Consider the following 19,971-nt stretch of genomic DNA (forward strand, 5'->3'; position numbering starts at 1 on the left):
GCCTCGCAAGCCATTTAAATATGGCAAAAAATATGGGCAACATGTGATGCCATGACAAGTTATGCCTCAAAAATGCAGGTCTGTACTAGAAAACCTGCAGACGGTATTCTTGAAAAGAACCGGGGGGAGCGTGTGGTTCTAGAGATGACTGCAGGTCTCAAGGGACACGACATAACATGTGATAAGTTGCTCACCTCCTACGCTTTGGCTTAAGAGCTGCGCCCAAAAAAATGATCATCTCAGGGACGATCAAAAAAGAAAAGCCCGAGCTGCCTCCCGCCTTACTTGCCACACAGGTTAGGGAAGTTTTTCCTCAAAATTTGTGTTTAGAGCAGTGGTTCTTAACCTGGGTTCGATCGAACCCCAGGGGTTCGGTGGGTCAGTCTCGGGGGTTCGGCAGAGGTCAAGACAGACATTGGTGATGACATCACTGGCTGCAGGTGATCACGCTACATAGCTTGGCCTATCCGTGCTGCAGGCATTTTGGCGCGCTCAGTTGTAGTAACTTGTGACTGTCGTGATGGTACGTCATGTGATTTCTTTCTTAATATTTTAATCCCTTCATACTAATTATGTCGGGCAAAAAAAGAAAGTGGTCGGAAGAATATGTACAATACGGATTCACATGTATGACGGAACGTGATTGGAATCGATGTCCTAACTGCATGATTTGCAAAGACAAGATGAACAATTCTAGTCCAGCACCGGCAAAACTAGGGAAGGCTTCCTTCAGCTGCATGGAGATGGGAACTACAAGAACATAGCGCTTGCTGAATTCAAGGTTAAGGGAGCCAGATTCGATGAAAAGGCTACTCTGCCTGTTCTTTGTACCCATCAACGAAACGATCCTCGATCCAATAAAGAAGGGTTCGGTGAATGCGCATGTAAAACAGGTGGGGTTCAGTACCTCCAACAAGGTTAAGAACCATTGGTTTAGAGGCAACCAACAGAGATCCAGGAGCAAGAAGCAAGATCACTTGCTATAAGAAAGAGAGGGGATAAGAGGAAGCGGTGCAGTCTGTGTGCACTAAGAGATGTCAGACCAAGCAAAACACGCCATGAATACAATGCATATATTTACAAGAGACCCGCGACAACCTGTGCATATTATCCACCATGTGCATGAACGTACACTCGTTATTTAATGAAGACCTTGGAATATTGTGAAAATGTCAAGTGCAGTTTTAGGATAATTTCTTTGGTACACAATTAAAATATCCCTGGTCACTTTGGACCGGGAGCACTATGGGTTACTTGTTGTGACTATATTCAAAATTTAAATGGTTTTAAAGCAAATGTCCTTGATAACTTTGACCCAAAGTACTAAGGTAATAAACAGTGTGTCATGTGTCATCAGATTATTTCTTATCCTCAAAATAATTGATTTTTAGAACGTCACACACTGATCTTATACACTTGAAGTATATAAGATTCACAAGACCTTAAGTTAATTAAAAATCCAAGATAACAAGTTTGTGATAATGGGAATCAATACTATTTATATGGTGACTCTTAGTGGGATTGTAATTTGTGCCTGGGAAATCCAAAACCAAGTTGCATAACACAAAATGAACACAACATGAGGGTTAAGAACTAGACAACCGAAATGGGTAAATGAGTCAGTGTGGACACTTCTAATTATCGGCATTGTTTCACATAAAGCTGTTGTAACTTTAATAGAGATGCTGATAATATTCCCCGTGTGTTGTAATCAGAAATCCCAAAAAGTGCTGTCCACTGAACTCATACAAAATAAATTTTCCATGGCAAACATCAATCAAAATACACTAAAATCCCTATGTCTTACAAATTCCATTTGTAAGACATGTTAATATTAATATTTATAGTGTTACAGTTTTAACAGCAGAAGGAAGTTGTCCCCTTCTCTTGTACAGTTGTTGTTGTTGTTCTTACACGTTATTACTTATTAAAAAGTATTGAAGCTGGAGTCAAATTCCTTGTATGTGCAAAAACATGCTCGACCATTTGAGCTGATTTTGATTCCATTTGAAAGTAGTCAGTTAGGTTGTCATGCTACAGTAACAAGGATTATTTTTCGAAATATCTGAAATATCAGAGGTCGTGCTCCTCAAAGACAGAAAATCAATGCGCAGGCAGATATTGGACTTTGAGTCAAGGGGAAACAGCTCAAAATCCACTCATAGATTGTTTAAGGTGTGCACTGGAAGAAAACAAAGTAATTCTTAAATAAAGTAATTCTTTCATGGAAAAGAATCAAAACCATCATGCACCTCACAGTTAAATAATTGATGTCAAGATTTTCTGCAAGTGTAAACTAAGGTAAAAATATGTATTTCTGCTTTAAACATTTATTAAGAAATATATTACTCAATATATCATTCTGCTGTTATAGCTGTCTAAACATTAATACAATTAAAATATGTACTCAATTCACATTTAATACAGCGCAGTGGATTAGCAGTAATCTTCATTATTCAAATATTGTTAGAGGTGGTGGTGTGTTATTATTTTGAAGAAATTAGGACTAATACACTGTGAAGGACAAATTAAGCCTTTATTTTCTTAATCATCTGCAGTAAAATGAAACAAAAAATGAACTGTTGCTACATTTGAATTCAAATAAGAATGCTGATACTCAACTGTAGTATGTAGGACAATGATAATCCACTGTTGGGGATCTAATTAAAAATACTTCCTCATTTTGAGTTAACAGTTTTGTAATCAAATAAATATTGAACTCTGCCAAGACAACAAAACAACACAGTGGAATGATGCATCATAGAATAAAGTACTTCCTGCAGTTGAAAATATTGCATTCTTAGTGAAGATCACAGAAATATAAATATGAAATGCTTCATACACAATTGCTTGAAAGCAGACCAGAAATGGTTTTATATTTGTTTTTTTTTCTAGATACATAGAATAACTAAAAAAGTCCCCTAGTTCAAAATACCTAAGTCCTCCGATCAGGGCTGCAGAGCCACTGAAATAGTGCTAACAAAAATGTCAATGCATGGAAACAGGAAATATAACTTGTGCTCCGCACATGTGTCCACCACTCATCATACCAGATTCACAAATTTCACTATGAGGGATTACTGAATTTTAAGTGCTGGCATTTCTTTGTTTTATGTCGTTTTGTGTGACACAGTACGTCCTATTGAGGGACATAGCATTTTTTGGGAACAGCTTTTGTGTCTTGATAAGGAAATTTATTTATTATTCCAGTAGATCTCATAAGATTTCTTCTCAGAGTAACTTGTTCCTGTTGTTCTGCTGCCAGATCTGACTTTTTTCTTAACAACTTTTACCACCATACTGCCAGCCAAGGCGATCCCTGCTGCTGCCTTACCAATCTCAGCTACTGCAGTCAGGATACGTGTTGTGACAGTTCCACTGGGGTCAGATATACCGCTGTAGGCCCCTGACACAACACCAGGACTTGTCTTGCACACTGAACCAGCCGCTGCTGAGACATTTGCACCAATGGCTGCAGCCTCAGCTCCACTAAGGGCTGATGTGCTCAATGCCACCCCCTCCAGAGTGGCGCCTAGTGCTGCTCCAGCCCCCATGATGCCACCTACTCCGGTGGCAATCCCTGCAGCAGAGGCTCCTATGATGCTTACGTGCTCAAGGGCCTCCAGTGCTCCCTCCCCAGGACTGGTAGCCTCAGCACCAGCAACCATCCCTATAGAACCACCCAACAGTCCCCCGGTTGCTGCCCCGAGAGCAGCTTTCCCTGATGTGGAGGCAACTATGGCCCCCACAGCCTTCCCTACACCTGCACCTCCTGCAGCAGATATTCCACTTAGCTGAGTGGCAGCAAAACCCACAGAGTTTCCCACAAGAGACGCTCCTGCTGCCGCTGCAAAAGGGGCAGCTGCTCCAAATATGGCCCCCACTGCCAGACCTGTGGCTCCAGCTGCCACCAAGATTTTAATCCTTTCCAGCACCTTCTCTGAGAGTGCAACCTCTCTCCTAATTCGCTGGGAGAATGTGCGGACAGCTTGTTGCCTGGCGATGGTGCTGCTTCTGCGCCTAACCTTTAACCGCCTCCTAAGACTAAAGGCATCGCCTATACTCTCCTCAGTCCGCTTCTCTACCAGAATGCCCGCTTTATTTCCTCCTTCCTGTTCCCCTTTCTTAAGCCTCTGAGATGCTCTTCTACTGATCTCGTTTTCATCCATTTCCAAGTCACACTTCCTTCTCTTCGAAAGTTGGGCATGTTCCTCGACTCCGACGCTGTTTCTGTTTTGTTCTTCACCATCTGCGTGCCCACGTTCCCTCACTATCCTCTCTTCCTCCTCCCTGATAGTAGCCTCAGCCTCCATAAACATGGTATTGGTATAAAACCCTGGATGTGTGCGCATCACGATCTTGTCCACCTTTGTCATGAGCTCTCTGACCTGAGTCAAGTTACCGGGGTCTTTGTTGTTGAAGATGTGGTACCTGCCTCCACACCTGTCAATCAGATTGTTAAGCTCAGGGGGCGCAGTTTTCCTCAGATACTCTTCAATCTCCATGCCCTCAAGTTCATCACCCCGAGTAAAAAGAACCACTGTATGATGACGTATCGCACTCTCCCCAAATATTTTGCTTAATTCACAGACGGCCTTGTTTTCATAATTTGTGTAACGACTGATGGGTACCGTCAGGAGAAAAGCATGTGGTCCGGGAGCAGAGAGAGCCACACATTTGGCGAGCTCTGCATGAGTCTGCTCCACGCTCAGGCGAGTATCCCCGAACCCTGGCATGTCCACCACCCCAACTCTCCTCATTCTCATCTGGGGGAAACACTGGCCAGCCATCTCCTCTTCCTCTATCAGCTCAGCGCTTCCTTGCTCGCAAAATCGGGTGACAGAGCTGGCACTGATATGTGACAGGAAATGCTTTCGTCCCAAGATGGTGTTTCCAGATGCGCTCTTGCCAGATCCAGTCTTTCCAACCAGGACCAGTCGAATTTCTTCACTCCAACTGGACTGAAAATCCTCCTCTTCCTCTCCATCAACCAGCTTTGTTTTCTCCATCTTACTGGCTGAAAAAACAACAAAGGGAGAGACCGAGTTAGACATCAGCTGAAATGAAAATAACCATGATTTAAAAAAGCAATTCTGCTCTGTAATGACAGTGTGGTTTTCCAGAAACGTCACAAGTTAATTAAGGTCAGCAGACCTCTAATATATTCCGTTTAAATTTAATTGAGCTTTCGAAGAACACATGAATCAAATCAAATGATTTAACGATAGAAATGTCATTAAAAGTGTCATATGTCATAACATGATAAGACACATTTACAACCACCAAAAACGTTAGCCGCACAACTGAGCTATTAGCCACGGCAGACGAGCCTCAGTAACTAACGGTTATTTACAGAATAAATAGCGGTGAATAATAGCTTACACCGAAGTTCAGTTGGTGACGGCGGACAACAAGCGAGGATATGAATTTTTCACAAGAAATACTGAATTGCAATCTCGAACGGTTTGATTAAACATTAGCATAACAGCTAACAGCGTCGCACTTCGCGTCAAGTCAAAGCAGGAAGAGTGAAAAGTTACTTGATTCTGTGTTGTTCGACATTTCTTGCGGTAAGTCAAAAAACAATATTTTTCCGGCGGTCAAGTTTTGATAGGATCCAATTTCGAAATGAAATTCGGGGAAACTTAAATTTAAACTCGGGAGTAAACTAAAACGGAAAATATGAGCCGTCGAGTTTGGGAGACGTCCTCCCCCCTGCCGGCGACTGGAGGAAACACACGCACAGTTTTAGAGGTTTTCTCGCTTTATTTCATTAATTAGTTAATAAAATGGCTTTTTCATTCTGCAGCAAATATTTTCTCTCATTATATGTTTAATTTAATAACAGTCCTAATACATTTTCAAAATCACATCAATTCCAAATCCAGAAGTAAACCATTACATAGGTTCTGTTTCACCGGAAAAAAAAAACATAAAGCTTCAAAATTAAAAATCAGGACATTCAAAAAAAAAACAAAAACTGAAAAAGTAGCAGGAATGTTGAGAGCCACATACTGTATTTTAGAAATGACACTTTTGCTTTTCTCAATTGGATATATTTCTTTTTGGTTACATAGTGAAACAACAACGGACTGGTGTAAGAACATAATGCTTTCAATGGGAAGTTCTAAATATCTAAAATGAAGATTCATTTTCTCCTGTAAGTTTTATTTAAATAGACCAATAGTACAATCGTTCAGTTAAACTGCTCTTCTGTTTGTACAGTGTTGAACGGCTTCATGGTGTGTGCGTGTGTGATATATATGATTTCCACTGCGACCTAATCGGAACCTTGACACATTAATGTTGGTGAAGTCAAATGTATATTTGGCAACCCAAAAATATACAGCGTCAATGTTTCAGACACATTCAATTTAGACCAAACACAGCACATTGGGAATTTTTTGGAAAGTTTTGAAGCTAACTAAATAGGCTATAAGTAATCATAGACCAATCCCTAAATTATCAAAAAAAGCTCCCTGACATTATCTGTCATGAATCACGATGGGAGAACAGGGATCCAGTCCTTTTCCAGAAACAGACACTTGTCCACGATATCGGTGTCCCGTCATGTTCCTCGCTGAATCTCTGTTCAGCACCAGACGTTCCAAATGCCGTACGAGGACAGCGTTTGTGTCCCTGCTCAGAGTCTATGAATCGAGCTCTCCGTGCTGAACTTCATCTGTCCTTTCTCCCGCTTCTCCGCTCCGAGGGAAAGGCTATAGTTCGGTGCGAGAGCGCGAGATGCGAGGGCCTTTGCGGATTTCTTTCCTTTTCTCTTCCTTCCTCCTCTTCTTTTCCTCCTCCCTCAGGATTTTCTGAAAAGCCTCTGCAGTGTGAAGCACCTGAAACATGTTAGAAATTGTGAGAGGGCATCATTTTCGATCAACACTTAGCTGATCACAGCTGTCCTGTCTGTTGGAAGAACCCTGCAGTCATTTCAATTTGTCGATTCATCAGCCCCCCCAAACTCACCCTGCCCCCCCGGGCATCTCATGAAAAGTGTTCTGTAAATAAAAAATGGCTGACCGAACACCTGGATGTTGCTGTTAATGAGGGAGACCTGCAGTGCTGACTTTGGAGATTTGCTCCCACAACAGGCAAGAAACAAATACATGCCAGAATGTGTGTGTGTGTGTGTGTGTGTGTGTGTTGCTGTAATGCTGTAAGACGTTAGGAGAGTTAAAAGGACTTCCTATCATTAGAAATATTGATTCCAGTGCCGATGTGAATTTCTCTACTTTACAAACCCTGAATTACTTCTATTTCATTTGAGCCATTTTCGTATGACTTTGCAGAACTGGCTTCAAATTGCAGCACCAATTGTTCTTGAGTTTAGTTCTTTTTAAGTTAAAATAAATGTCTGTATTACCATAACATAAAGTTGTACATGAATATATAAAAGCCATGTGGGAAACCTGTGCTAACAGACCCACAGCTATGCATTTTTATTTTTGCTTCAGGTTATGTAAGATGCCAGGAGACACAACGAACACACGCACGCACACACACATACATGCACATCTGTGCAACCATTGTCGGTGTAGTGTTTTGCAGAGACGTGAGAAGCTCCCGGTCAGTAAGCCACATAATGATTGGCATATTGAGATCAGGCACAGAGGGACCAGGGTTTCTTATATTTAGTTAAACTGAATCAATTCTGAACACGGCGCCAGTGTGTTGTCATGGTTACCGGGAGACAACAGGGGGGCTGGCAGAGCTTTATAACAGTAACCAGAGTCACATAATATGCAGGATGATGATGATAAAGTAGAGAAGGCGGCAACGTCTTACTCACATCGTCTCTCTCTGTGCGGTATGGGTTTATAAAGTCTGGGGATTTTTCAGTTATTCCTAGTTCCTGTGACATCTGACAGACGAGAGGAGAAGACAGGTGGGAGGGGAAAAGGAGAGACAATTATTTCAGGTCACAAGAGGGTAAAATGCCAAGTACCTGAAGGCATCCTAAGCCACATTCACATCAGTAAAGAAAAATGTCATCTTTAACCTGTGACATTCCATTAAAACCACTTGACATTTCAGTTATCGCCAGAAATACGGAGTGGTGAAAGATTGATTCCTTTTATACTTTTATTGAGGTTTTGCGAAAAACAATTCATATCAAGGATTTGTATTTCTTGCGCTTTATCTCATTTGAACAGTATTCTACTGGCCAGTGGGACTGATGGGCAACTCGAAGAATATCGTGGCAGGAAAGAAAAATCAAAAGCATTCAAAACATCAGAGGGAAGCTTAAAAATTACATTTTTTACATTTTTACATTCCTCGCTTTGGTATTTCTGCAGCGTGTGAATTAAGAAGGAATTAGGACACTGAACTGACCGAGGACTGAGTATTGACTTAGAGGACATTGTCAGATGCAGCTTGAGTTTTCAGGTCTATTCTGTTGTCATAGTAACTCACTCCAGAGCATCATCTCCTTGCCAAGCTTGAACAGGTGGCCTGCAGCCGGCGCACAAAATGTGTAAAAGCACTTGCCATTCACATGAACTTTGAAAAGCTGCTCAAACACATCAACACACTGCTGCTTTGGTATGTTTGTGGGCCATCTGGAGCTTCTAATGGTGAATGAACAAAAAAGATGAAGACATGCCCACATTTATGATTTCCCTATATAAACAGGAAGCATCAATGTCAAAACCAGAATAATAGTGATAATAATAATAATAGGATAATTCCCTTGATCCCATCAGGAAAAATTCGAGAAATACCGCAAAAGTGAAAATCCTCTACAATAATGATAAACTCCTGAATGCGGTTATATTAATTAATAAGCTATCATCAGGTTTCAATGCACCACCATCTTCCCAAGTTGCTTCTAAACACATGCATGGCTTATTTTTTTTTAATTTCTGTCCCTCTTTGCTCCATTGGTGGATCCTTTTTGTCAAACTTATTTGAAGATAGTGAAAGTAGGTGCAATGGTTCAGTGGTGTGTGTGTGTGTGTGTGTGTGTGTGTGTGTGTATGGTCTAAAATTAATGATTAACTGGAATAATTATTCACTATTTCTTATTCCACCTTACTGTGTGTTTAAAAGGTCACCGTCAGGAAAATGAAGAATGGATCTTACTTATTCATCACCAGTGACAGCTACTTTAATAAATAGCCAATAATATATATATATATATATATTAAAGTAATCACTTTAATGATTACTGCAAGCATGCTATGATATACATATATATATATATTAAAGTGGCTATTTATTAAAGTAGCAGTCACTGGTGATGAATAAGTAAGATTCATTCTTCATTTCCCTTTTATATATATATCCATTCATCCAACCATTGACTAACTCATTCACTTTCATGTTTTTATTTATATGATTTTCCAGTAAATTTCTTCTACCTGTAGGGAAGAGTGACACTGACCAGATTCACCTTTTAAACATATTATGTTATTACAGTTGTATGAAGGGGACTTCTTTTTGTCTCTATGGTACCCAGGGAGTAAGTGTCTAATAAATCTTTTTGAAGTTCCCATTGCAAGTATAAATTCAAGGTTGCTGAAAATAAATGACCTGGTCCTGGATGTGAAATGTCTCTCTTGAATTGTCTCATTGGCATTTACTGTATGGGCAATAATTTAGCTTATTCTCCATTTCCAACAATAATTAAAATCCATGAAGGTAATGAATATTCATTTATGCAATGCAAGTAAAGAATCTTACGGATGGTGGAAAACAGTATGAATTAAAAAAAAACAAACTTTTAATGTCATTTTTTTTTTTCATCGTGACCAGTTTTGGCTACAAGGTTCTGAAACTACATTTTTCGATAAAAACTTAATGGATCATTAACATTTCGCTCGGTTCAGTCAATTTAAAATACAGCCAGGAACAACTGCTTGTATAAAACTGCCGCGCGTACACGGTGACCATAAAAAGGACGTGAATAATCTTAATTTTCAAGGTTGTGAAACTTAAACTCAACACCAGTCAAAGAACATCCTTTGGGCCATATATTTACTTTCTACTTGGAGGAAATCTCCAGGGATCTTCAAATTTAAAAGCCCACATTTTGAAAATTGTCAACAATAATAGAAAGAAACACAGAAAATCTCCCAGTCAAGGGTAGCGATTTCAATATTTTCAAAGGTAGAAGATATGGTGACTGCCCCACCTGGTTTGTGTGTGTGTGTGTGTGTGTGAGTGTGTGTGGAGGTCAAAGATTCTCCAGACTTACCAGCGTGAGCACATGTTGGTGGGCTCCTCCAGTGAAGACCCCCGTCTGGTTGCAGAAATGCAGGCCCCAGCGCAGCAGGCCGCCCCAGTCCGTGTTCCGGTCGTAGTAGTGGTGGACGATACGGGGGAAACGCAATGCCACGTCGCCAAAGAACGCCGTGTTCTCCACCACGTGGGAGTACGCTGCAAGGATTCACGGACATGGAGGAGGGTGGAGGATCAGAGCGGATGGAAAAACAAAGATCCTGCTAGGAAAAGCCTCAAACAGGAGGTGATGAAGATGAAGGAGGGAGGTAGAAGATTGTGGGCTGATTTATTACTTTTTATTCAACAAGCGTGATTTGGTTTATTCTACCCCTCAGCTGATACGGACGACGAGCACGCTTGCAGGTCCCCGCAACTTGACATGCATTTTTAAAGTTGGACGTTTCATAAAATGATTGTATACTCCGCGTAATCCCTGTATTACAATGTAGTTACTTCTTAAGCAATTCAGTTCCCTTATCTTCAATTCACAAAATGCAGTGATTGTTGTTTTCCATCTCGCCAGTCAAGCTGATCAAAATGAATTCACTTGTGCTTCAAATTAGGACTGCAATTTGATTATTTTGGCATTTCTATTAAATCAGACCTTTCATTAATAAAAGCGAAGGCTAAGCAGAAGGCAGCCTCCAGACATCTGTCTCCTGTTGTACAACTTCAGTGGGAACATCATGCTGAATTATGTCCTTGCTGAAAATACATTTATCTCGGCAAGGACGTTTCTTTATTTGCCTCTTACAGACCGAGCTCTGAGTAAGAGCTGGTCGAAAGTGTCTCGAATCGTCTGAGAAACAGAATGTCGACGAACACCTCTCAGGGGTGGATGACCCCGAAGGGAACCTGACGCCCCTTCCAAGAGGGGAGCTGGAAGAAGCTGCAATCTGCACCGTAGCCACTAGGTAGTGCTAAAGTCTCCATGAAGGGCCTTCGATTAACGGCCACATAAAGAAGACGGACGACAAAAGAGCCGAGGTGGTGAAAGTGAAGCAGACCTTCTTTGATTTTATCATCTAGAGGGAACGGGTCGTCGGGCTGCATGTTTGCGGCAACCAAGATTTGCCTGGAGTCTTCCAGAACCTTCAAAGAGACAAAACACTCGGTTACCAGGTGATTGATTTGTCACCATATGCTGCAAATAGAGGTTGAGTTATTAAAGCGACACGGGCCCGTATCATGAATACGCAAATAGAATGGCTGCCTCCGTTCTTGCAACTTGGTGACATTCAAAACCAAAAACATCACACTTTCTGTCAGCATTTTCAAACACATACCTTACATCCTCTCTGAAACTCAAGATATTTTAAGTCGGTTCATGATTACTTAGTCTAACGATTCTTCTGCGCTTTACAAATTTTAGTGAAGCAGATGAGTCATTCTGCACACATTATGGTTCTCAATGTTGAGATGGAGATCTAGAGTGTCAGCCTTTGAGGAACTGCTTTAACTCATTATCTTATGGATCTTTCAAATCGATGAATGACCCCGTCAGGAGGCTCAAGGATCAATTTATTGCTTTTTTTGATTTGTACATTCTGTCACTCGCCGCTGTCATCAGGAGAGATGGCGCCTCTTCCACAGTAAAACTACAGACACTGTAAGGTTGGAGATCTGTTTTTTGATATGAAGCTCTTATTGCGAGTTGGGTGCGTCAGAGAGAAGCTGACTGCCATTTAAAAAACGCCGACATTCACTTCGCCTCCAAAGAGAGGAGGTCTTGGAATTACTGTTTCTTTGATCACGTTTCTTGATTTGGAGTCTTGGGTGCCAAGGTGAGGCAAAAAACAGATTTTCATCATTAGAGGAAAAATCTCCGAGGCGAGTGCGTCTCTCTCTCTGAGCAACAGAGATTAATAGACCCTTTCAAACCACAGCGCTGCTCTCCTTCCCCGTCAAAGAAACCATAAACAAATTCTCCAGCTCAGCTCCTGATGCGTCACACTCACTTTAAGTCTCTACACTGGATTCCCGCAACAGATTGAACGGACTCTGAATTTCTTTTATCAGCCCTGGACCGGCTCACAGAAACATTTTCATTCATTTAACTTAAGAACGTCTTCTAGACCTCTGTCAAGACAGACATTTGCCTGATCCAAGAGATGCCATCACACACACACACGCACACACACATACATATATGCTTTTATTCCCTATTCATTATTTATACTTATTTCACACTTAAATCAACTTTCCCCCCCCAAAATCACTCAAAATTGACTTTTATGAAATGCTGGCGATGGCGAGAGGGGTGTGGGCTCGGCTATCCACAGCCTTGTGTCCCAACATGTGTTGAAATGTCTTTCTAGAGGAAGACGGGGAGGGTTTACGGTCGGAGGCGCCGAACACAGAGCACCTTAGAAATGCTGACAGCGGATTTCAACCAGCGAAGGCCGGCAGAGCCCACAGACGCACTCATGACTGCGCTCCGGTGAACCAAAGGTGCTTGGGAGCCAAGCCGGCGAATATACCCACGCACACACAAACACACACACACACACCGAGCTACCGACAGTAAATTAACATTCAAATGAATGTGAGGAAACATGCCGATGAATGTAATCACTGGATTTGAAGTCTTTGATTCTCCCTTCGGCTGCTAAGCTTCTTGTTCTTTGGTGTGCAGGAAGTACAAGAACGTTCAGCTCTGAAAAAGAACTACAGCTGTTCCATCTACCAATACATATGCACACACACAAACACACACATACCCTACCTTGAAAAGTCCTTTCAGCATGATGTCTATTATCTTGTACTGCTGGTTGATGTCGTTCAGCTCCACCAAGTTCTTCAGCGCGTTCAGCTGATCTTTCCTCTTGGTCTCAAACAACCGCTTATCTGAACGGAGGTCAGGAGGAAACACACGCTCTGCAGGTGGGTCATCAATCCTTTCACACACACACACACACACACACACACACACACACATACACGCACACATAGACATACAGTGGCAGCAGCTCCTCACGCTGGTCTCAGAAGGATACAGATCTCCAGGTTGGAGTCGTGCCTCGGTCGATGCGCATCGGTGTCGGCCCAGCCGAGGGCAGCGGCGGTGAGCGCCAGGGCAACAGCACACACACTCCGCATGGTCAGCAGGAGGCAGCAGAGAGGCATTCTACTGAGCAAACACAGGCAGGTCAAGCACCAGTCCATCAAACCAAAAATCGGCAGATCCCAGCGTTGTAAATTTATTTAAAGACAGAAAGTGGACGGAGTTTCTCCAGCAGACACAGCTGGCGGCCATATTGGACACATTCTTTTTCCTTTAAAAAACGATTATTCGTGAAGGCCTTTTCTATTTTTTTTTTTTATAGAAAAACAGACACACAACTGGACACTAAGACACAGCAGATCTGAAGTGGTCCTGTCAGAGAAATATTCTGATGTCTGGCACTTTCTAAATCCAAAGTCTCTATTCCAGACTCTCTCTTCTAGCGTCATCTCTCCCTCCGTCCCTTCGTCCACACCACCTTCAAAATATTCCCTCAGTTGCACCTTCCTTCCCCTGCGGGTCTTTCGGATTCAAGATATGAAAGTAAGGGAAAAAAAAAAAAAAAAAGAAATGACGGCTAAAAATAGGGCCTCATCAAATGAATATTTAATGAAATCTAAATTTTCAAGAAAACATTATCAAGGACTGAAGAGGGGGGCGGCTGAAGGAGGGGGCTATGTTAATGAAAACTTACAAGACAATTTGCATAATTCCTGCATAATTTAGCAAGTGCTCAGTCAGTGCATTAAGAGAGTGACGACACCGGGGTGGGAGGCTGGTGGGGGTGTCGAGGGGAAAGGGATGCAGGAGGTTGCAGAGGGTAGCGGGGAGTGAGCGGGGGGGGGGGGGGGGGTATTATAGCACCACAGCAAGATATTTAACAGCATTCAGCAAAGTGACAACATGCATCGCGTCTAACGATTCAAGGAAATCTTGAACTGGTTTGAGACTCGTGAAGACTGTCCTTCCGCATTATCATCTTCAGTAATTGAGAAACGTCAAGAGCATCTTTAACCGGTGAGGCTTTGGCTGTTTGGGGCGATGGACTGAACCACACGAGTAGCTCCCTAAGGTTAGAGCTGAACATCAAGAATCCAACACCACGACTCGGCCCGATCTTGAAAAACAGATCGGCGCTTCGCAGCAGTTATATCGCGACCCCAGAACACCAGAGTGCGCCGGAGGCTTTTTTGTCCTGCGTCGATAGATTATCGAACAGTGCGGGGAGTTTTCACTCATTCATTCATTATATATACTCTTTATCCTGCACTGAGGGGGGGCACTCCGGGCAATTTACTGTCCGTGACGAATCTCCAGCACGTTTGGGAGGAAAGCGGAGAACTCAGAGGAAAACCATTGCAGCAACGTAGAGAACATGGGAGACTCCTAACAGAAAGGCCTTCTCGCTTTTGACAGAAGGAAGTGCTACTGTGCTGTGTTGGAAGTTTCACACTCAATATTCACAGGCAAATGTTTCAAAACATTTTTTTTGAAATTATAGTTTTAGATTAAAAAATGTAGTCTACCAAGAAGTTGTTTTAACATGAAGATGGAAGTCAGACTGTTTCTTTTATTTCTTTCTGCAAATGATCAAATCAGCCGAGTGAAACACAAGCTGTGTGTTTTAAAAGGTGATTTTAAAAATTTAAAAGGTCAGTCCGGGGAAGTTTTACACTACGATTACCAACCGCGTTCCCCTCCGTCGACCGGCTTCCGGACATCTGCATTTTCTGAGGGGGCGAACTTTCGAGTCAGAATGACACGATATGAAACAGATTGTAAGCTCCTCTGCAGCAGCACAGCCCCCTCAAAGCACCGAGCAGGCGGTTGGAAATGAACCCTTGACCAGAAAAAGCAAAAATTTGCTGCACTTGTCCCATCGCATTCATGAAAATAGGGTTTCTGATGAAAATGAGCAGATGAACAAAACTTTTTTTTTTTTTTTTTTTTTTTACATCTTAAGCTGCAGTCTCTTTCTTCCGGCGTTCGACTCTGACGGAGCTGAGGATCCTTTGGATGTTGAGAGATCAATCGGTTTTGTCAGGAACACTGACGGGGTTTTAATTCATAATTAAAGAAACTCGTTCCCATCGATTGTACCCCCCCACCTTGAAGTACTGCTAACGCTATAGCGGATTTTATTATATGAAATTTCAACACCACGATGAGAATTTCCTCTGTTGCTTTCTCAAAATACCCGAACAGTATTGATCAGTGTGTCAAACCCACGCTCGGATCAGAAATGTTTCCGCGTTTCCAACAGAGAATCAGCTGTTCTTTGCCAGTAAATGGCAGCGGCCTGAATCTGCCGTTTCAGCCGCAATAGTTTCCCATAATCTACGTGTTAAAGTTCATCGGATAAAGTCAGTGTTTTCACGTCTTGTGTTTACGAAAAGAACCATCTAACTTCCGCCTAGACTAATGCTCGGCTTACATTCTATGATTATCCACAATCGCAGACCAAAAACTGAAGGTTGGAGGGAAATTTTAGGAGTTTTACTGGAGTTCTGCTGGAGTCGCAGCACGCACCCGTCATCTCAGTCGCTCACTATAAGGTCTTGGCCTTACGACAATATTTAACAAATCTTTCAGTCTTTACATGTAGTTACGCACTCAACAACTAATAGATAAGCTCCAACAAAACCGGAAACAGGAAACCTGGTAGACAAATAATCACCAGAGTGGAATTGGCAGCTGAGACGGTATTTGTTGATGATATGGATAAACAGGAAACCGTAAAAGATGTCCCGATCAATACAGAGCGTCCAGAAAGAGGAGCGGATGGTGGAGCTGTGGGCGGAACAGCCCGGCTTGCACAACGTCAACTCTTCAACGTATCACATCGCGATGGAGAAGGAAAAGCGATGGACTGAATAGTTGAGCAATGAAAACGTTGCATGGTGGGAAAAAAATATGCTGAAATAATCAAGTTGTAGACTTGTCATAAATCACCCTGTAAGAATCATAGTCTCTGTAAAATCTCAATCTGAGACTCGGCTGCGACTAAAAACTCGTCTTTAGATGTGAGCAGGTGTGAGATGATCTTTTCCAGATCTTTTCAAAGTCCTCTGATGTATTTGTAGCTTAAGATGTGGACACCAGGCGTGCCTGCAGTTTTGACGTTATATACAAGTTTGAAAAAATATGAGTTTCTGAAACACACCTGGAAGCTCATCTTGCAGCACCAGTGATGGTTTCTGAAATATATTACATTTACTATACAAAGCTGCAATATACCCTGGCCCGTATCCACAGGTTCCAGTCTCAGCAGATCAGCCTGTCATGACCGAATCGAAAAGTAAGTGGACAAACTCGATTACAGCGGCGACTTTGTCTTTTTAGAAGAGTCCCCCGCGCTCATCGAAACCTTTTATTGGAAAACTAGACCTATTTTTCTAACATCAGCAGAAAAATGTGCTTTTCAAGCTACCTGAGTGAAGACAATCACCCTTTGGGGCCCATTTGAGGTTTCGGAGAACCTTCCTCAGTTCCCTTTGCAGGCTTTCTGAGAAAAGCTGCATTAAATAGCTTGTGCTCGGAAAAAGTCTCAGTATTTCCAGACCAGAGCCGAGGAGGTAAAAAAGAAGAAAGCTTGTCTTTCATACGATTAGTTAAATCATGAGGCTCTAACAACATATTTAAAGTCCAAACACATCAAATCGTTGCCACAATTTGACGTCACAGCAGCCAGAGAGCAGCTGCCAACACCTGAGTGCAACGAGACGAAGGTTTGAAAAAGCTCTACTATATGGACGTTAGACGCGGGATTAATCACCTCTAATGTGGAATCTGTGATAGAAAATGAGTCTCAATGCATCCCTGAACCGTTTGACTGAAATCCCCAACTGACCAGAACATCCATTTAAAGAAATCTGGATCGTTACTAAAAGGAAATCCCGTTTTGACTTTTCAATAGACTTGGATCAGATTACGATGATGGAGATGAGCCGCAGGAAATATGATGCTCTGCCATCTGATGCCGTGACAGCACTCACACCTGGTCCTGCTGTAGGCTATACACACACACACACACACGCATACATGTGCATGCACAAAAGCCCCTGCATGATTTTACATTCTGGTTGGATGAGGGGTCTGTCCTGAGAAACATCTGAAAGAAGCCCCTGGACCCTGCAGTCCAACAGATAATCATCCTCACACAGAACTGGAGCCGAGCCGCTTCAATGGTGTTCATTTAAAAGAGGAAAAACAGAGAAAATAGAGCACAGAGGACAGAGAGATGAAGAATGAAAGGAGCCCCAGGGGCACAAAATAATAGATCTCCCTTAAACCGATATATAACAATTTAAACACCAGAAATCCTTCCCTGCACTGATGAAACCCTGGGATTTATCAGTGAGTAAAACCTACTGTTGCTCAAATGTTCGTTTTTATTTTTATTTATGTTTTTCATGTTAATCGTCAAGATACCCTGAAAATAAATTCAACAAATATTTCTCTTGTTAATCCCCCCAAAATCCCCCCAAAAATTTGAATATCAATAAAATGGTAAATATACCACTTCAAAAATAGATTGAATGGTGGGAAAAAAAATAGAAAATCTAGAAAGAAAAAAAAAAGAGGAGCTGAAATATAACCAGAATGTTTTAATCATTAAATTGATGTTTCAGTGTCCAGCCGGTCAATCGTTTGATTTATTCGCCCTAATTACCAAAAAAAGGGGGGGGGGCACTATCAGGTAGCAGGGGCTTCTGAGACCCGTCAGTCTGTGGCCCCTGAAGAGAGGGGGTCCGAAGGGCCGATTGAAGAAGTGACACATCATCTCTGTCTCCCTCCCTCTCTGTCGTCATCCATGCAGAGGCAGATCCGTGGACATGCGTGATGGTGATGTTGATGATAGTGTGAATAAAGGCTGTCATGTGGACCCTCAATTAAAGATCCCTTGAATGACGACAGCTCTCCGGACCGACCAGCGGCACCCACCGCTTGACACCATTTTAAGTTGATTTACTTCAATTCCATCTTATCTGGTGATGTGTAAAATAAACGATCGACCACAATAACGCGTCGAAATGATCGGCACAAAAGTTGCCGCGAACCTGGAATGTCCGAGCGGCGGGTTTCGACCGTCGCCTCAGCCGCCTCCAGTTGGCCGGTACCGGAGATCCGACCGGCTGGGATCCGGAGATCGGGCACGAAACTCGCGGATCACTTACCGTGGGGTTGGGGAGGCACGGCAGCGCGGAAAGTAGAACAGCGACCGGTTCCTATTTTCTCCCCACGGAGCGCGTCAAAGGTTCGCCCGTCGGCGAGGAGGGGGCGGAACTCTCGGGGAAACCACGCAGATCATCAGGTGACAAAAACACGGTCGATCGACACGCGGCCCTGCCGCTTCCCTCCGCCGCCACGATCACGCCGGGTGGATCGCTTCGGACGAATGGGCGCTAACTGCCGCGCAACGCGGAGGAGGAGCTTGTTTCCGCACGGACGATTTAGACAGTGACACCAGAGCTACGTTCCGTTTCCCCTCAGCGTTCCCGACGGCTATTTCAATTAAAATTGGTTGCAATCCATTATTAAATAAAACTATATACTAATTACACTTACTATATTATACTGAAATTGCATATTTGTATTATATTTATAGAAAGTTGTTTCGAACTCGATTCATGACCATTTGAAGTTTCCCCTGTCACTTTCATTTTCTTCGGAAAAAAAAAAGAATCGAGAGTTATAAGGTTATCTGCCTCTTTTAAGTTTCAGTCTTGCCAGCTTTGATGGATGGAAACATATCTGAAAATATGTGGTTTAAAGTAACAGCTATGAATTTAATATTCATATTAAATATTATATTTGTGTTATAATAAATAGTTGCAGTTATCTTCAGTTTGCAGGAGCAACACCTTGAATCCATTTAGGTAAAGTAGTAGTTAAGTAAAAAGATATTAACACACACACACACACACACACACACACACACACACACACACACACACACACACACACACACACACACACACAGACCAAGGCATGGGTACAGATAGGCAATGGACAACTAATAACCTGTCAAGGGGATCTTGTATCAACACTCTTTTATAAATATACCCTTTGTTTGAAATCACGACTGCCTCTGTCCGTCCCCACAGCTCCTTATCTTCGTTTTTGTTTCATTCAATAAGATTGGGCTGGTGCTCAACCCAAATATCAAGAAGGTAATATCCAAATACCCAAATCTCTTGTTTGACTTCATCTTCCCAACTATCACAAATTGATATTCCAGAACGTGAAACCACACACATACAGGCACATAATTAAAAAAACAACAAAAACACACACATGCAAGGCCTGCTTAAAGGATCATTTTCAATTCATAATTTGATAAAAGGCAATTGATTGCTATTTCGAATGTAATTCCTGATTGTAACTTCAGATTACCACTGGATGCGTGTAGCTAACATCTCTGAGACCAGCCTCGACAAAGCGCTTTTGGTCGACTGAGTTAAGATCTTTCAGAAGACAAATTATGGATGGGGCTGGTCAAACGGACTTGTCCTTGAGTCTTTGTCTGCCTTCATCCTTGTTGCTCTAATTGCATCACAATCACAAATCCAAAAAGAATGAAAAGACGAGGAAAAAGAACATGAATTGTTAATTTTGGACTTTTCTTTATGGCAGAATAAAACCTTTCCGTCTTTAGTCTAATACTAAATGTCTGCATCGGGAAATGCAAATGTTGGTGTCTTAAAATCAAACCTCTGAAACAGTATTTGAGA

The 19,971-nt window shown here is 42.3% G+C and overlaps 2 protein-coding genes across 6 annotated transcripts; both read right to left on the minus strand.

The window, feature by feature from the left end:
- Window positions 1-2,517: 2,517 nt before the first annotated feature.
- LOC147220800 (uncharacterized) lies at window positions 2,518-5,732 on the minus strand. 3 transcript variants are annotated; one of them, XR_015107962.1, is made up of 3 exons: window positions 5,541-5,721; window positions 3,075-5,017; window positions 2,518-2,630 (listed from the first exon to the last, which is right to left on the minus strand). XR_015107962.1 is itself a non-coding variant. In XM_086170825.1 (2 exons), the coding sequence occupies exons 1-2, from the start codon at window positions 5,560-5,562 to the stop codon at window positions 3,195-3,197; spliced, it is 1,845 nt and encodes a 614-aa protein (XP_086026951.1). In that variant the 5' UTR covers window positions 5,563-5,732; the 3' UTR covers window positions 2,518-3,194. The 3 variants fall into 3 exon arrangements, 2 of the variants coding, with proteins under 2 accessions (XP_086026951.1, XP_086026950.1); XM_086170825.1 differs by having other exon boundaries at window positions 2,518-5,017; window positions 5,541-5,732; XM_086170824.1 differs by lacking the exons at window positions 2,518-2,630; window positions 5,541-5,721 and adding an exon at window positions 5,383-5,514 and having other exon boundaries at window positions 2,872-5,017.
- Window positions 5,733-5,746: 14 nt separating this feature from the next.
- On the minus strand, window positions 5,747-18,643 carry ccdc134 (coiled-coil domain containing 134). Of its 3 annotated transcripts, none has more exons than XM_086170827.1 (7): window positions 18,415-18,643; window positions 13,230-13,360; window positions 12,959-13,080; window positions 11,241-11,325; window positions 10,208-10,389; window positions 7,799-7,870; window positions 5,747-6,845 (listed from the first exon to the last, which is right to left on the minus strand). In XM_086170827.1, the coding sequence occupies exons 2-7, from the start codon at window positions 13,357-13,359 to the stop codon at window positions 6,720-6,722; spliced, it is 717 nt and encodes a 238-aa protein (XP_086026953.1). In that variant the 5' UTR covers window position 13,360; window positions 18,415-18,643; the 3' UTR covers window positions 5,747-6,719. The 3 variants fall into 3 exon arrangements, with proteins under 3 accessions (XP_086026953.1, XP_086026954.1, XP_086026952.1); XM_086170828.1 differs by having other exon boundaries at window positions 13,230-13,363; window positions 18,415-18,550; XM_086170826.1 differs by lacking the exon at window positions 18,415-18,643 and having other exon boundaries at window positions 13,230-13,488.
- Between the last annotated feature and the right edge of the window lie 1,328 nt (window positions 18,644-19,971).

The sequence above is a fragment of the Fistularia commersonii genome, chromosome 23 (genome assembly GCF_037954325.1).
Source record: "Fistularia commersonii isolate RoL2024-O1a breed Wild chromosome 23, RoL_Fcom_v1.0, whole genome shotgun sequence".
In the NCBI taxonomy this organism is placed as follows: Eukaryota; Metazoa; Chordata; class Actinopteri; order Syngnathiformes; family Fistulariidae; genus Fistularia; species Fistularia commersonii.

What these genes read in the sequence shown, in the direction of transcription:
- ccdc134 (XM_086170826.1), bottom strand. Translation starts at nt 13,398, where the DNA reads ATGGACTGGTGCTTGACCTGCCTGTGTTTGCTCAGTAGAATGCCTCTC. An exon ending in TGCTGAAAGGACTTTTCAAG is followed by an intron (nt 11,326 to 12,958) that starts GTAGGGTATGTG and finishes GTCTCTTTGAAG; the next exon opens with GTTCTGGAAGACTCCAGGCA. An exon ending in AGATGATAAAATCAAAGAAG is followed by an intron (nt 10,390 to 11,240) that starts GTCTGCTTCACT and finishes GAATCCTTGCAG; the next exon opens with CGTACTCCCACGTGGTGGAG.
- LOC147220800 (XM_086170825.1), bottom strand. Translation starts at nt 5,562, where the DNA reads ATGTCGAACAACACAGAATCAA. An exon ending in GTCGAACAACACAGAATCAA is followed by an intron (nt 5,018 to 5,540) that starts GTAACTTTTCAC and finishes TTGTTTTTTCAG; the next exon opens with CCAGTAAGATGGAGAAAACA.